The following is an 18,620-nucleotide window of genomic DNA, read 5'->3' as shown; positions in this document are numbered from 1 at the left end:
GTTCCTAGTGTATTGTATAATAAAAAAAAAAAAACAATAACACTGAAATCTCACAGCTGCTGGTAGCCCATGTACAAACTGGGGAACACATAAATTCCTACATTTTGAAAATAAACATACATGTGAAGTTAATAAACATAAATTGACCATTTCAAATAAACATAGTTGTACTTCAGTAAACATAAATAAACCATCTTAACTAAACTTAACTGTACTCCAGTACAGTATCCTTCATTCAGAATGTAAAGTGCAATTTCACTTAGGTCAGCTATCTATTCCTGTATTTTGAGGTTCTTCTGTAAAAAGATAAGCCTGTCAACATTCTCTGCAGCAAGGAGAGAGCGTTTTGCACTTACAATGTCCCCGGCAGTGGAGAAAATTCTCTCGCTCGCAACAGAGGTTCCTGGGACACAGAGGTGTTGTTGTGCAGCTTCTGCTACATGGGGGAACTTGCATTCATTTGTTTTCCACCACATGAATGGATCAGCATCCACATGAATACTGTCTGCCAACTTGTATGTGGTGACTTCCTCCTCAATGATCTGGGGAAATGGCCTACCCTGCTGTTCCTCAGTTTTGAAAAGCTTCCCAAATACCTCTGACATTGCTGTCTTCTTCTTGGGAGGGGGAGAGGATGGATTGTCTTCCTCTGTGGAGGGCACAGGATTCTCCACTAGACCCTTTGCATCAAAGAGAATGATCCTTTAGTATAATTATTACACATATAAGCACACACAGCTCAGAACCACAACCATCTCCAGTGTAACATATGAAAAATGTAAAATTATTTTGATCAGTGAAAAGGACACACGATATATAACAAACATCTAAATAGATAAAACAATCAAAATCACACGTTCATGCTCCAGAATTTCACGGATGATATTCCTGTAGAGCTTATCACGAGAATCTTCATCAAGGTAAGGCAGGGATTTAAACCTGGGGTCAAGGGCTGTGGCCATTTGGAGGTAATCATGAAGATTAGGGTCCAGTGTACCTCTTTGCCAGGTCATTTGTAATGGCTGCTTTGGCTTCTTTGACTGTTGCACTGTCCTGGTCTCCTGGTGACATGGATTTGAGAATCATCTCTTTCAGAGGAAGGATCATTGATATAGTGGGGGTTGTTTCACTGCTCATGGTTATGTTCTTGACAGACAGCTTCAGATCTTTGTCCAGTAAGGCAGAATAGATGGCGGGCTGCTGTTCTGTGTATCTTTCTAGCATGTCATGTACTGTATTCCACCGAGTTGTGACATCATGAATTAACTTGTGTCTGGGCAAGTTTAACATCTCCTGCTTCACAGTCAAAATATGGTGGGCTTTGGTGCTTTTGTGAAAAAAGTCACTTTTTCTAACCCTCCCCAGGAGGCGGGGCACTGTGTTGATTGACACTGCTTTCTTGGCGGCTAGGTTTACAACATATGCAAAACAACTTATCTGTGCCCCCAGCCCATCAGCTTCATGGACTGCATTCACAATATTCGGAGCGTTATCTGTGGTTACTGGGAGTAACATATTTGGCCTCCTCAACTTCCACGTATTCTCTGCTTGTCAACTCTTCCGCCAAAAAAGCGCTTGTATGACTTTCATACAGGGGACGGGTTTGGAGTACAGTGCTTTTCATTTCCCAATCTGACATGAAGTGAACAGTTACAGTGAGGTAACTCACGGTTGCCCGCGAGGTCCAACCATCTGTGGTCAGAGCAAGGCTCTGTGCTTTAGCTAATTCGTACACAATATTGTTGCGTGTCTTTTCATAGAGGTCGGGAATTATCTCGGTGCTGAAAAAAGTGCGAGACGGTAGTCTGTAATGCGGATCGAGTGCTTTTATAAGATGACAAAAGCCCGCATCTCCAATCACCGAAAACGGCTGCAAATCTTTAGCAATGTCAAGTCAAGTCGTCTTCATTTATATAGCGCTTTTAACAATGTAGATTGTTTCAAAGCAGCTTTACAGAGATAAGTGTATAATTTAAGGTAACAGAGATTGTTTTGGCTGTATAGCAGAGTTAAGTTATTTTCCAGCTAAAGTTAGTTTTGATTGATTTGCGTCCGTCGCAACGATCATTAGTTATTAAATTAGGGGCCGCTAAGACGACACCATTCCCTCTACACAAACTTTAAACGCGAACCTGTGAGAAACGCTGATGGCGTTCACATGTGCATTTAAAATGGGTTCTATAGTTATATGTGCGTTTGAAAATACGCAGGTTTGGAATTTAACATTTAACAATGAACACCCCCACTGCCTTTGTTATTTTTATGTGTCTCTCGGAACCAGTTGGGTATGTTTGCTGGAAGGATTCAGCAAGGGATTGTTGTTTTTTGGAGGACTTTATTACCTTCTCTGCTATCCTGCCTTCAGACAGTGATATTGCTGGGTGATGGCGCCGCAGATGTGCAGTCATGTTGGAAGTGTTTCCGTTTGAGTAGGCTATACGTGTAAAACAATGCTTGCACACAGTCATTTTTTTGTTCACCGTTTTTTCTTCCTCGGCATTATACTCAACGGCAAAACCGAAATGTCCCCACACCGCGGATTTGAAAGACGCCGGCTTTCCTCGTACTGTTGCCTCACTTCACCGCCGCTGGCCATGTTAAAATGTGGAATGATGGTTAAGTGCCCCCTAACTTTAGAGCATAGTGATTGAATATTTACTCGCGGGGAGGAGTTTCCTCATCTCAGCTCGTAGACTTACAGGCACACAAAACAGTCAATTCGGAGAGAAATAAAAAGCACATAAATTATTTAAACGTAAAACCGAAAAAAACGCAATTCACAAGCGCGTATTGAACCGTGGATGTCGTACCGAACGGTTCAATATTATATTGAGAATTGTGGCATCCCTAAAATATACATTTAAATATATATATATATATATATATATATATATATATATATATATATATATATATATATATATATATATATATATATATATATATATATATATCCTTAAAGGGTAACTAAACCCCTGGTCAGAGCCTGACTCCACCCACTGGCAATATTTGAAAAATGCTAGAAAAGTGGGCAGACCCCAGCGGAGATGGAGGGGACGAACCGTGAGCGGAAGGGCGTGCACCTGAGAGTCCTGCTGTCAGACTGTCTAAAATGGATAGTTTGCTCACAGGGTCGCAAGACGACGTAAATATGCATCTGATGAGTTTTATCGAGTTGATGTCAATAGCGCGCGCTCTCTATAGGCATATTCATATTTTGCCGCTATGTGAAAAAACCCAGCAAAATGCGCCGACGCGTTTGTCGACCCCAGAGGATTAACTTTAGCCTAACCATAAATTGTGATTAAAATATATACGATCACTCACATCAAGACGCCGCTGCGGTGGTGGAGTCCATGCAGGATCGAGGAGCAGCGTTTGGCACTGCGTCGCTGTTCAGCGCGAGCTGTGTGGAGAAGCCCATTTCCACCTCTATTGCGTTGGAAAAGCAATTCCGCGTAAAATGCAGGTTTTACACTCACGGTCTTCCAGGCCAAGTGCATGCAAACACTGGCGCCTAATTTCCAAGTCTGCTGGAAAGCTATGCAGTCCAGCAGTGCTGTTGCCACTAGCAACACACCTACCACTGTACTAAATACAGATAAATCTACGCTAGCTCATCCAAGGGCGTGGTGAGCTCGTACCAAGGGAGGGCGTGGTGAGCTGAAACCTGAATCCAATAGGAAAATTCAACTGCAGTAGCCACCGTTCAACCTGAAGAGGGCAGCACTCAGACGTTTTTACACCATATATTGTAGAATTAAAACACTTTATACCCAAATGTCGAAAAAGTTACTCGAATCAATGAACAGCACTAATAAAGCCCCATTCTTACATATCATTAACTAAAAAAAGTTGGTTTAGGGTTTAGTTACCCTTTAAGAAACGTTTTGACTGACAATAATGTTTTGACAGTCCAACTTCAAATTATTAATGTTGGCAATTGCAGTTAATAAGTCCAGACAATTGACAAATATTTTTACAAATATTTTAAAAAGGTGGGTTAAGACAAATCTTTTTAAAGTTGTTTATCAAGGGGGTCACGTGATGCTAAGGAGTTGAAAGGACGTGAAAGACCGAGCTCCCAAATGATAGTCTCTATTTAATCTGAAAACAACGCTGAATAAGCTTATATTCGACGACTTCGAGCACGTATAATTCACCTTTAAATTCTGCAATGGATCGTCGTTCCAAGCTAAAGAAAGATCCTCAGAAAACCTATGAACTTGTCGAAGGTGAAACAACAAAAGATGGCGCCGGATCGAAGAACTCAAACGAAACTGAAAGTGAAGGGAATCGGGAAGGCGACATGCTTGCGGTTCTTCTTAAAGAAATTCAGGAAGGCAACAACATCCTCTCGCAAAAGATAGACTCTAAAGGCCCTTTCACACCAGATGCGTAACGAAAAAGCAAATAGTTCGTGTGCGAATAGTTCGCGTCAAAACCCATCACATGAGCCGCGTAAACACGGTCTCTATCTCTATCTTTGACGATTAGCTTTCTATCCCAAATGTAGTTTAGCCTGCTAGCCTACACAGCACAGGACTATACAACAACTAAAACTATCACACAACATACTCACAGTCGTGATAACCGAGTTGGTTGGCAATGCTACGCCACACAATCATTGTCCTTGTAGTATATGATTGGCTGAAGTCTTTTCTGTCGCTGCAAAAGGAGAAAAAAAATCGACATCGAAACGAAAAAAAAAAATCGTTTTTTCGCCGCAGCACATTCGCATTCGGTGTGAAAGCACTCATTACACAAACAGCTGATCAAAAAATAAAACCATCGCGCGAATTATTCGTGCGTAAAAATCGCGTCCAGTGTGAAAGGGCCTTAAAACAGCGGATTTGCAAACGTCTATAGAAAACTTGCATTCGACGGTGAGCAGCCTTCTTGGAAGAGTAATGGAGGCCGAACAACGCATTGGTGACACCGAGGACGAAGTACGTCGGATTGACGGCTTTATGAAAGTGATCAGGCAAGAGAATGAGACACTAAAAGGTAAAGTGGAATACCTTGAAAACTACAGCAGACGCAGCAACATACGTATAGTTGGTATGAAGGAAGGCAGCGAAGGATGCGACCCCGTTAAATTCTTCAGCGAGTGGCTGCCTAACGTTTTAGGCCCGCAACACTTCTCTGGACAACTGGATATAGAGCGGGCTCATCATATTTTGAACCCCGTGCCGAATCCTGATAAGCCTCCAAGACCCATTTTGGTCCGATTACTCCGCTATCAAGATCGGGAAAAAATCCTGCGACTCGCCAAACAGAAGGGAGAACTAACCATGGACGGAAAAAGAATTAGTATCTTTCCCGACATGAGTCCGGATCTTGCTAAGAGGCGCAAACAGATGATCCCAGCTCTGAAAGCATTTAAGGAACAGAAGGTCTCTTGCTACCTGGTCCATCCCGCTCGCATTAAGATCTTAATAGAAGACGGGAAATTCCGGTTCTTTGAGACACCCGGCGAGGCGTTCAAATATCTGGAGGGCCAGGATAAAACCTGAACGAACTATTCAGACTGTTGTGTTCCCAAGGACTACTGCTATTCCATTTTAAAATAACAGTACTTATTCCACTGAAGGTACGCGACTACTTGCCCTTTGCTTTATGTATATATTTTGTTAATCAGTAAGGAAACTGAAAATTACCTTAGTCAATCTATATGGAAACTAGCCTAACTTTTATAACTCAGTGTTGTAGTTAGAGTTAGGGAGCTCGGCTGGCAGCAGGTTTTGATTGTTCGGGATGATAAAGGAGCGAACGTGTTTTTCCGTAGAATTTGTTTACTTGTTTGCCGGCGTTGTTCTAAGCCGACAACTGAGCAGAGCAAAGTTTAAGTGTTCTTACATGTGTTTTTCTTTTCTTTTCTTTTCTTTTTTCTTTTCTTTTTTCTTTTCTTTTCTTTTTTCTTTTCTTTTCTTTTTTCTTTTCTTTTCTTTTCTTTTCTTTTCTTTTCTTTTCTTTTCTTTTCTTTTCTTTTCTTTTCTTTTCTTTTCTTTTCTTTTTCTCTGGGAGATACAGGGTTCTCTGTTTTTCTTTTTTCCAAATATCCGCAAAAAAGGATTGTTAACACTTTAGCAGCCACATGAATAGCCCATTAAAGTTTGTAACGTTTAACGTAAATGGCTTGCATAGCCCAATAAAAAGGAAGAGGGTATATACATATCTTAAAAACCAGAACGCAGATATAGTGTTTTTACAAGAAACACACTTAACAGCTCATGAACATCAGAAACTCAAGAGAGAGTGGGTTGGACAGGTTTTTGCATCCTCATTTAATTCAAAATCAAGGGGAACTGCAATATTAATTAATAAAAATGTTCCGTTTAGATTGTTAAAGACAGTCAGTGACCCATTGGGAAGATATATATTAGTACAAGGTTTTATATATTCAGAAACGTGGACTTTTTTAAATATATACGTGCCAAATTATGATGACCATTTGTTTATGCAAACTATTTTTCTTATGATTGCCCAGACAACAGGTTGGATTTTGGTAGGTGGGGATTTTAATTTCTGTTTGGATTCGGTCCTGGATAGATCTTCACTTAGACCACAACCCCCAACTAAAGCATCTAAACTTTCTAAGACTTATATGAAAGATTTAAAATTAGTCGATATATGGAGGCAGGTCCATCCTAGTGATAGGGGCTACTCTTTTTACTCCCACCCCCATAATACACATACAAGAATAGATTATTTTTGTTACCTATCCAACTTGCACATCGGGTACTAACAATTGACTACCTTCCCCGCTTACTAAGTGATCACTCCCCATTGGTTATGTCCATATCCATGCCTGACAAAATAAGAGGTACTTATAGGTGGGGATTCAAATCCACACTCCTTAACCAAGATGATTTTGTTACTTTCATCAGAGAACAAATTAATATTTTTACCCTTACAAATAAACCCTCTTGTACAAATAAAATTATTCTGTGGGAAACATTGAAGGCCTACATTAGAGGACAATGTATTGCATATACCAAAGGGTTAGCAAAGCAAAAGAATAGTAAACTGGAAAACCTCGAAGCTGAAATAACTGATCTTGAAAAAATGTATACAAAAAAACCTTCTGAATGTTTATATAGAAATTGACTTAATAAGAAAAGGGAATATAATACCCTGAATACATATCAAGCAGAGAGGACCATAACAAGGTCACGGCAACGTTACTATGAACTTGGGGAGAAATCACATAAGGTGCTGGCATGGCAACTTAAAGCAGATGAAAACAAACAAATAATAAATTCGATAGACACTGGCAATAATATTACTTATAACCCTATAGAGATAAATAGCGCATTTAGAGAGTTTTATATAGAACTGTACTCTTCTCAAGTGAGGGACGATATGTCCGAAATGGAAAAATGTATCTCTACTGTTGACCTGCCATCCTTAACTGAAGAAAATAGTCATAGTTTGGATAGACCATTCTCCACTACAGAACTAAATGAAGCAATACAGTCATTACCATCTAATAAATCTCCAGGAGAGGATGGCTTCCCCCCTGAGTTTTATAAAACATTTAAAGATATGCTCACACCATATTTAATGGATGTTTTAGACCAAGCTAGGAATGACGGGTGCTTCCCGGAGTCATTTTCTAATGCTATCATTTCAGTTATTTACAAAAAGGGGAAAGACCCATTACAGTGTGGTTCTTATAGACCAATATCTCTTCTTAATACGGATTACAAAATAGTAACTAAAATGATAACCAGGAGACTAGAAAATTATTTACCTTTGCTTGTGAAACCAGATCAAACAGGTTTTATACGTAATAGATTATCCTCAGATAACTTAAGACGATTCTTTAATATAATACACTTTGCTAATACCAATCGGACACCTGGAGTTGCCATCTCTCTTGATGCCGAAAAGGCATTTGACCGCGTTGAATGGTCGTACTTATTTCGTGTGCTTGGAAAATTTGGATTTGGTGAAAAATTTATTGATTTGATTCAATCTCTCTATAAATCTCCCAGAGCTAAAATTATTACAAATGGAGTAATCTCTGCCCCATTTCCTCTGTCTAGAGGATGCAGGCAGGGCTGCCCACTTAGCCCACCCCTCTTTGTATTAGCAATTGAACCACTGGCGGAAGCCATTAGAACTAGTTCTAATATTAAAGGATTTGATATTGGCTCTGAAATACATAAAATATCACTCTTTGCTGATGATATTCTCTTATTTTTAACCAACCCGACAGATTCTCTTACACATCTGCAAAAACTTTTACATTCATACAGTCAGTTCTCTGGTTATAAGGTCAACTTTGATAAAAGTGAAATATTGCCTTTATCTACATTTGAATATGAAACCGTCAGTGACAAACTTCCCTTTAAATTTTCACCTGCTGGCATTAAATATCTTGGCATTTATGTAGATGGGGACTTGAAAAATCTTTATAAGCTTAACTTACTTAAAACCTTGGAGAAAGTGAGGGGTGATCTAGATCATTGGATGGACCTGCCTCTTACATTACTGGGGAGGATTAATGTCATTAAGATGAATATCTTGCCTAAATTCTTATATTTCAATCTCTCCCAATCCATATTCCACAAACTTTTTTTTCTTCCCTTAATAGTTTGATCAGACGTTTTATATGGCGTGGTAAAACACCCAGATTAAGTCTTGATAAATTGACTTTAGAGTATAATCAAGGGGGATTAAAATTACCAAACTTTAAAATGTACTGGTGGGCAGCACAAGATATCAAGATATCTGGCCCAAATATTTGGAAGTGAGCCCACCCCCTCATGGCTTAAAATAGAATTATGTGAATTAAAAGAGGAAGACCCCACAGATATTTTATATAAATGGGATGAGAAATTGATAAAATAAATCAGAAACCCAATGATTATTCATACAGTCAGTTTGTGGGTAAGGATGCAACAGACATTTGGACAGAAAGGGATTCTTTCCCCTAAGACACCATTATGGAGCAATAGATTGCTCCCAAAATGTTTCCAGGATAAGCATTTTAAACTATGGGCTGATAATGGAATTTCTCATCTACAACAGTGTTTTGAGGATGAAATACTGATGTCTTTTGAGCAGCTTAAATCCAAATACAATTTAAATAATAAAGAGTTTTTTAGGTACTTGCAATTTTCTTTGGGGACTTTCTAAGAGTTAAAACCCAACTGAAACTACCTAGTTTAACACAACTGGAGCAATATGTCTACTCAAGTCAACCGCTATACAAAATAATCTCTAGAATATATAAATCTCTTATGATAAATAAACCACTGCCTGAATTAGATAAATCTAAAGTGAGATGGGAACAAGACTTGGACATTAGCATTGAAGGAGAAACATGGGGTGAACTGTGTCAAAATGGTGTTACATCATACTTGAACTCTAGATATAGAATGATTCAGTTTAACTTCCTTCATCAGATGTATATCACACCATCTAAGCTTTATAAGTTTAACAAAAAAAATTTCACCTCTTTGCTTTCGATGTGGTGTGGAGGAAGGAACTTTTTTGCATTCCACATGGATTTGCCCTCTCATTCAGGGATTTTGGCAAAAAGTATGTCATTTTATTTCTGATATCCATGGAGTAAGTTTTCCACCAGACCCAGAAGTATGTTTATTGGGTAATTACACCAATTCCAATATTACACAAGATTATGCCATAAGACTCACAGAAATTCTGCTAATAATTGCTAAGAAGTGCATTGCAATTAAGTGGAAATCTGATACTGTTATTCCTATAAATTTATGGTTATCTGAGGTTAATAACTGTACCACTGGAAAAAATAACATACTGGTTAAGAAAAAAAAGTAAAGTATTTAATAAAATTTGGCAACCCTTTTTCCGCTATATGGAAGAAACTTCAATAGACCGGTTGGATTCTCTTCTCGAGTGAGACTTTATACCGTATATTTACGATATCCTGTATCATCCCATTGTACTGTATAGTGTGTATTTTTATTTTATTTATTTATTTTTGACGTTTGGTTGTTTTGTTTGGACTAATCTCTCTTATTTTGTGCAATAAGCTGTGTGAGTTTTTTGTCTGTTTTCTTTTGTTTATGTAACCGTTCAAAAGCTAAAATAAAATATTCTAAAAGAAAAAAAAGTTGTTTATCAAAATAACAATATTGTGTGAAGTTGTAAATCTGGTTTGTTTTTATTTTACCTTCTGATTCTCTTATAGTTGTTTAAGTATGTTTATATTCATATTGTGGTAAAACTGTATTGCCAATTTGTTTATTTTACATTGTGAACCTTTTATAGCCTAGTTGTTTTTGAATATTTGATATTGTGTGAAATTGTATTCTCATTATTTGTTTTTATGCTTGTGAAGCACTTTGAGTTGCATTCCATGTATGAAAGTTGCTATACAAATAAATGTTTATTATTTTTATTATTAGGCTATTATAAATGACGAATAAAATGTGTAGCCTATGTAAAATAAAGGCTACAATAGCTATATTGTGAAAAAAATACATAGTCAAAAGGAAGATCCTGTACTGTAGTCTATGCAAACAAAAATAAATTGAGTGATCTCTAATATAGAAATCTTTCATAAACCATATTTTGCCTTCTCGTGCTATAATCTACAAGTCTTAATAATTGATGCTGAATTACATGAGTAAAATGTTTCCATAACCTACATCTATGCAGGCACTCAGAAAAAAAAAACGCATATAGTTTCCTTGTTTTATGGAAGTCCTAAAAGCAAGGGGGACCAACATAATATTAGAAAGGCGGTCATAATGTTATATCTGATCGGTATAGGATTGATATTGATCAGGTAAAACAAGCATTTAAGCAGTTAGATTAGATTTCTCCAATACATAAAATAAGTAAGCTTGACCAGAGTTCTTGTGGAGAGAAGAATTTATTGAAGGTAGTAGTGTAGCAGTTATTCAGCAGTAGTAGTGTAAAGTTGTTTAGATACTGTAGATATCGGAGATACTGTTACGACCTCTTGGAGATCCAAGTGGACAAACAAGATACCCTGAGGAAAGCTGCTGCTTTGTTGTTGTTTTCGTATGGACTATTTGGTTACAGACAGTTTCAGTGGCTGTAAAAAATAAATCTGCATTGTTTATCCTTTTGATCTTTCATTCAAAAAATTCACAAAAATCTAACCTTTCATTGAAGTAAAAGAATTGAAAGTGGGGGGTAAATCACATTATAAAATAACATGTGTTTTTCTCCAAAACACGCTGGCCATAATTGTTGGCACCCTGTTATTAAATACTTTTTGCAACCTCCTTTTGCCAAGATATCAGATCTGAGTCTTCTCCTATAATGCCTGATGAGTATGGAGAACACCTGACAAGAAATCAGAGACCATTCCTCCATACAGAATCTCTCCAGATGCTTCAGATTCTCAGATCCATGTTTGTGCTTCTTCTCTTCAGTTCAGCCCACTCATCAGGTCAGGGAACTGGGATGGTCATGGCAGAAGCTTCATTTTGTGCTCAGTTACCCATTTTTGTGTTGATTTTGATGTTTGCTTTGGACCGTTGTCAAGTCAAGTCAAGTTTATTTATATAGCGCTTTTCACAACATAGGTTGTATCAAAGCAGCTTCACAGTAATAAATTAAAACAATACATCAATGTTTGTTTCTAGTGGAACGTCCACGTTTGGTATTGCTGATAAATAGTATCGTTGATTGATTAATTAAATTAAATATCCCCAAATATCCCCAACTGAGCAAGCCGTTGTCCTGATGGAAGATCCAATCATGGCCCATTATAAGATTTCTAGCAGAGGCCGTCAGGTTTTGATTTTTTATCTGTTTGTATTTGCTAGAATCTATAATACCATGTATCTGAACAAGATGTCCAGGACCTCCAACAAATAAATAGGCCCACAACGTATAAGATCCAGCAGTGTATTTAGCTGTAGGCATGGGGTACTTTTTTTCCCTGTTTGCACCAAACACATCCGCTGGGTTTGCTGCCAAAAAGCCCTTTTTTTTGTTTCATCTGACCACAGAATCCGGTCCCTTTTGAAGATCCAGTCGTGTCTGACAACTGAATATGCTGGAGTTTATTTTTGGAGGAGCGAGGAGGATTTTTCTTGAAACCCTGCCAAACAACATGTGGGGATGTAGGGGTTGTTTGATATTTTTTTTTTTAGGCTTTCTGACCCCCAAGACTCAAGTAATCTCTGCTATTCTCCATCTGTGATCCTTGGAGAGTCTTTGGCCACTCAAACTTTCCTCCTCACCGTCCATTAAGACAATATAGACACACGTCCTCTTCCTGGCATATTCGTAACAACTTTAGTTGATTGGAACTTCTTAATTATTGCCCTGATGGTCAAAATGGGGATTTTCAATTCTTTAGATATTTTCTTACAGCCACTTTCTATTTTGTGAAGCTGAACAATCTTTTGCTGCACATCAGAACTATATTCTGTGGTTTTACTCATTGTGATGGATGATTAAGGGAATTTGGCCTTTGTGTTTCCTCATATTTAAACTCCTGTGAAACAAGAAGTCATAGCTGGACAGTTTCATGTTCCTAGTCACCCTGGTGTGCTAAAAAATGTAAATAGTAATGGGAATATACTTCAGAGATATTTTTCTCAAAAAAAATTCTAGGGGTGCCAACAATTATGGCCAGCGTGTTTTGGAGAAAAACATTTATTTCATAATGTGATTTACCCCCCAATCTAATTTTTTTTATCATATTTATCAGGGGTGCCATCAATTTTGACCACCACTGTGTATATATATATATATATATATATATATATATATAGTGACACACAAGTGTGTGCATTTAACCATTCAAGCCCAGAAAGATAAGTACTCACGCGCTGTATGAGCAACAGCTTTATGTGTGTGCGCTGACTGCGCTCAGAGCCCGTCTCTCAGACAGCGCACACATATCGAATGGGCACTGTTTTCTGCTTGTAAGCGGTTTCAAATCACTTTCAAAAGGCTTAGGCCATCCTTAAAAATATTTTGGTTTGCCGTAACAGCAAAAAACAAACAAAAAAAAAGGTCGGTAGGTCGGTCTATATGTTTTTTTTCGAGATTCGATGTAAAAAAAAAAAAGTACAATTTTGGTCAAATTTGCATATCGGGACTTCACTATATATATATATTAAATAACAATTAGAAAACCTGTATAAACTGAACACAAAAGAATAATATTATAGCGGTAATATTATAGGCCTATTCATGTAACGGGTGCGCTGCCAATAACGCGCCTAAGCTGTCAGAACTGGGAAAAGTAATGATTATTAGTATGTCAAATATATCAAGGAGACATTTCAATTGTTTATTAATAAACAAGTGTTTTCTGTGTCAAAGATGAAGTTGACGATGCTGACGCGATCTTCGCAGTAGTGAACGCGCCAGAGAGAAATGCATTACAAATTTCATTACATAAGCAGAGAGCAGTCTGTTTTCTTTCGTTTTGAATTGTTTTGTTTAAAAGTGTACATTTCATGCTTTTTTATATATAGGCCTATATATATGTCTCAGGTCTGTGAGGCAAGTAGCTTATACGCTGAGTTTCGGTTCATTTAAGAGACCAGCTCCAGTTCACGCGCCGGCAACTCCGTGTCCTGATTATATTGCCTTATTTAGCCTACCTCTTATTTATTAAATACAGGAAATTGGTTGATGAAACATTGATCAAAATTAAGATACAATTAATACAAAACGAAATTCACTTTAAAGACAGACTTTCTACAAAAACAAACTTAATGAAGTGGTTAAAATCATGTCTGCCCACTCCATTTGTCTTCCGATATTTTCGGGATCATCTTATCTTATTCATGCTATTCACTTTTCATATAATCAACATGAAATGTAAAAAATATATATTATTTTATTTAAACATGAATATGAAACTAAATCGTTTTTTAATGACTGCGGGCTACAACACAGGCCTATTAGACAGTAGCCTACAGAGAAATTTACTGTCGGAGCGTTGGGGGGAGAGATACAATTTTCGATCAATCATCGAATTTTATTTTGCTTGATATGCCCATTCTTAATATTTGGTGTTTTAAATGCCTGTTTGAGATCTCTGTGAAGTTTTAATTGTAGTGCAGCTTTCAGAGCGGTCACGTCCGTAACCCGCGTTTCCATTACAGATTTGCGCAAATGTTTTGTGCTATTATCTAAATATCGATAAAAAACTATTGCGAAATGACGGCGTTTCCATTAACCGATGTTATGCGACTAAAACGTCTTTTTTTCTCTCGCGATAAGTCATTCCAAAAATCACGGCAACGGACGTTGGTTATAATATCACAGCCACCACATTAGACATTATTATTATTATTAATGGAAGGAGACGTGGCGTGTTATCCAAGCATTAATGGCAGGGAAAGACCCCCGAACGACACATATAAGGAGTTTCTTCTGGGTGTTTCGCCCTCATTTCTGCTCCGATTGTGGCATTTCTTTGATATTTAGAATCCAGTATTCCTATAGGCTAATTATTGTTTCTTTTATGAATTTAATAAAGAATTATGTCTCGTAGGCTACTTTTGTGTCTATTTGTTTTTCCTTTTTTAACCCCTAATTGAAAAACGAAAAATGAACGGTTGTTGTCTTTTTAAAACGCAAAGTTGAACACCAAAATTTTAATTTGAACTGGCTACACCAACTGCTGTGCTTTGTTTGACTTTTTGCCTCTTTATTAAACATTTAAAATATTCACAAATTAATATGGAAAACATGTTGATTTTACTGGTTTTCTAAGGCCAAATTAGAAACTGGAATTGATGTCTTTCCCGCAGTGCTGAATGAGAAGAGCCATTAATATAATTAATAAACTATTGTTTTCTAAGTGTCGGCTAAAATCACATCTCCATCTCCGCTGTTAAGCAGATGCGCTTTTAGAGAGAAATGCAACTTTCATACGGATTAGCCTACATAATCAGAAGGTATTAGCTTTCGATTCGAATTTGTTCGTTTTAAAGTGGACATTTCAAGCTTTAGCCTACATATATTTTGTTTCAGTTCTCGCGCTCCAGTTCACGGAGATTATGAAAGTGCGTCTGATTGTTTCTTTTATTTTACAAAAGCACGGCGTTTTCTTGTTATTGTGAGTTTACACAAATAAAAGTGGTTGAGAATAATGTATTATTATTTTCTGTCTGACCAGAAATGATAGAGTATTTTAAGTTGTTTCCACTGTTGATAGGAAAATGCAAGTGTTCGCGGCCGCGCCTCCGTGCCATGCAGTGCGCGCTCCACGCTCAGCTTTGTTCCTTTTTTGCATAAAAGCGTCTTCTAAATATAGCCTATTACATGTTATAATAAAATAATATAAAATTATTATTATTTGCGTAGCTATACATGGACTTCAAACACACTGCGTCTTCTAAGTCAGGTGACTGTAAATGCGCAAAAACTGTTTCCATTGCAGTTTTGCGAAATATTCCTTTTTCGAATTGCCTGAAAAACCACCTCATGAGAGCGTAAAAACTTTTTTGTGATAAATGGGAGTTTTTGCGAAATTGACGTGTTTCCATTAAGCGTATTTCCAATTCGCAATTTCAATTTGCGCAATTTGAAGGGTAATGGAAACGCGGCTATGTTTCTTCCTTATAAATGCGAACACGAAAAATAAAATAAAATGAATAGGCTATTATGTTCTGTGGAGAGCCGATCCCTCTTCATCCGGTGGGTATATTAGCCTACTTTTGGTTTGCGCAGTGTAATTCATAGAATTAGCCTACTAAAACATATTTTTCGTGGATCTGAGTGTCGCGATTTCGCTTTCATTTCGCATAGGCCTACAGCCCTTATAATCATAGATGACGCCACAGGTTTTTTTTTAAAAGAAAGAGCGTAGCCTACGTTTGTAGCCTATGTAGGCCTATTTATTCACAATAAAATATAATTAATATCATTTTATTGCATTTGTATTAGTTGTTTGAAGAGTAAAAAAAAAAAATCGGTCGGTCTTAACGCAAGTTTACAATCGGCAAGTCGGCCGGACTAAAAGGAAAAAAAAAAAATTAATTGGGTCGGACCTAAATTGACTGGGTCGGTCGGGTTACGGCAAACAAGAATATTTTTAAGGATGGCCTTAAAAATGCATTGTTTCTTGAGACCGTGCAAGAACTCCACACTGGTGATAACATGACTAAAATTTGACATCATCAATTTGCAATCATTTGGTGAGATCGGCCTATTTTAGTGACTCCCAATCGAGTCATAGAATATGATTATCGGCCGATACCAATCTGTGGCCAATCGATCGGAGCATCCCTAACAAAAACATATTAAAATATTGTTTACAGTATAGACTGCTGTCAATTTAAGACCGATCCAATATACTGATACACATCTGAGTTGATGCAGAGCTGTTTATATTCACTTAAGGCGTAACGACTGCGTTTACGTGAATACTCGCCAACGCGGGCATTTTGACATTATTCTGTGTGTTCGTGCTCGAGTGAAAGCATGAAAGACAACTGAAATGTACATATACACACAAGTCAGCATATGGTTAAAGTGTTTATATTGTTTCACATGCACAGGCTCATAATCAAAAAAGATTATCTACATGCTCCTCAGTCTGATAACAATAAGTCCGGGTGCAGGGAAAATGCGCTTCACCGACAGGCGTTGCAGGGACACAGATAACGGTGTGCTAAGAAAAGTTTCTTACAGCGCTTTGTGTTTTCTGTTCTTAAAAAGGTCTCCCTTGACAAAACTTAAAGGAAGCTTACGTCTCGATCATTTTGCTATCAGATGTTATCTTCTCAACTCACTTGAATGTAGAGCTGCGCTTACCTGAAGAAGTGAATGAAGTAATGGACGGCTGTCTGTCCTCATTTACTGGTGTTTGGATGTCATGATATTTATGATTACTCAGTTTCACCTGACAATGTTTCCACACGACATATTGATCCATTTGCTGTCAACTTGTTAACAAGCTCCACAGAGCCACCCAGGGCATTTAGTTATAACTGTGAGTTTTAGTTTGTGTGTTTAGGATTTCACTGCATTTACAGCCAGCAAAGCAATATATGTTGCAAAATTCGAGTAGTATATTTATTTTTAGAATAATTATAGATTGAATATTCGACTATTCGTGCACACCCCTAGTTACAACCCACTAGCTGAAAGCTACTGCAGTAAGTTACTTGTGCCAAATCTAAATTAACAAGTAACAGCTAAAAGATTGCATCTTTAAAAACTGATTATGTAATTGATTGTTTATAAATGTGTGCTTATTTTAAGGTTTTCTTTTCTGTTTTGCAGGTTGGAACATGCTAAAATGCATGCCAAACACAAAGGGCATGAAGCCATGCATGCAGAGATGGTTCTCATTCTCATTGTCACACTCGTCATTGCCCAACTTGTCCTGGTTCAGTGGAAACAGAGACACCCCAAATCATACAATGTAAGCCCATTATTTGCTCCCTTACACACACTAACACGCTCATGCACAAAATAAAGTGGATTCAGCACGTTTAAGCTTTAAGCTAAAATCCTTTAAAGGTCCCATTGCATGAAAATTTCACTTTATGAGTTTTTTTTTACCTTAATATGAGTTCCCCTAGCCTGCCTATGGTCCCCCAGTGGCTAGACGTTTTGATGGGTGTAAACAAGCCCTGGGTATTTTTGTGTAAGTGAAAGGTCAGACGGGCGAATCTAGAATCTTCCCCTTATGTTGTTATAAGGGAAAGGTTACCTCCTCTTTCTCTGCTGGCCCGCCCATGAGAAAATGAGCTGCGCGAGCGCGATATTGGTTTTTCCTCGAGAGACATCATGGCTTGCAAACGAGCGAAGCAAGGTAGTTGCTCAGTGTTTGGATGTACAAATTAAAGGAGAACTCCGGTCAATTTTAACATTGAGCTCATTTTTTTGTACATTTGGAGTGGTGTCAATACAGAAAACAACGACAAAAATCGGTGTTGCCTACACCGTGTTATCCTCTTTTTAAAATTTGCACCCTGTTGACTTCAATGGGGCAAGTTTTAAACCAGCTTTTAGCCTCTTAACATCCTTGATGTGTCAATACAAGTGCACAGCTAATGTGAGTGATTCCTTCAGAGTGATCACGGGTGAATCTGACTGCAGTAGATGTGAAAGATATTAATAAAAATGATGTTATTTCAGCCAGCGCACATACCTGTATTTTCTTCCTGTTTTCGGTCGAAGCCAAGTCAACAGGGTGCAAATTTTAAAAAGAGGATAACACGGTGTAGGCAACACCGATTTTTGTCGTTGTTCTCTGTATTGACAGCACTCCAAATTTACAAAAAAATGAGCTCAATGTTAAAATTGACCGGAGTTCTCCTTTAACACAAAGGTATTGTTTTAGTTCCTTCATCCGAGCCTCTGAAGAACCAGTGGGTTATGTGAATTTCTGATGTGTAATTGTTCAAGTTCAGACAGATAATCTTTCTCTCAAAGTCATTCAATACTGTTTATGCATCAGTAAATCAAGCCAGTGACTAAACGATCAACTTCACGTCGTTTCTCTTAGTAGGATGAAAATAATCTTACTTAAACTGTGATTAATATATGCAGAAAGCGATCAAAGAACAATCCCTTGCAATCGCCTAAGCTGTCAATCACACAGTGCGAGTTTATCTGGACACTTGCCAAAACTCGTTATGAAATCAATGACGCTGTTACGCTGCACA

General features: G+C 37.7%; 1 protein-coding gene across 3 annotated transcripts in view; it reads left to right on the top strand.

Annotated features, from left to right (window-relative positions):
- Positions 1 to 18,620, top strand: part of rnf121 (ring finger protein 121) — a 124,047-nt gene that overhangs the window by 41,635 nt on the left and 63,792 nt on the right. For all 3 annotated transcript variants that reach the window (XM_081391374.1, XM_081391375.1, XM_081391373.1), the window contains one exon: positions 17,230 to 17,371. In XM_081391374.1, the coding sequence (XP_081247500.1) occupies positions 17,230 to 17,371 (142 nt within the window). The remainder of the gene's footprint in view (positions 1 to 17,229; positions 17,372 to 18,620) is intronic.

This window comes from Scardinius erythrophthalmus (assembly GCF_964197995.2).
Source record: "Scardinius erythrophthalmus genome assembly, chromosome: 17".
Classification (NCBI taxonomy): Eukaryota; Metazoa; Chordata; class Actinopteri; order Cypriniformes; family Leuciscidae; genus Scardinius; species Scardinius erythrophthalmus.
This window is presented reverse-complemented; position numbering and strand designations above follow the sequence as displayed.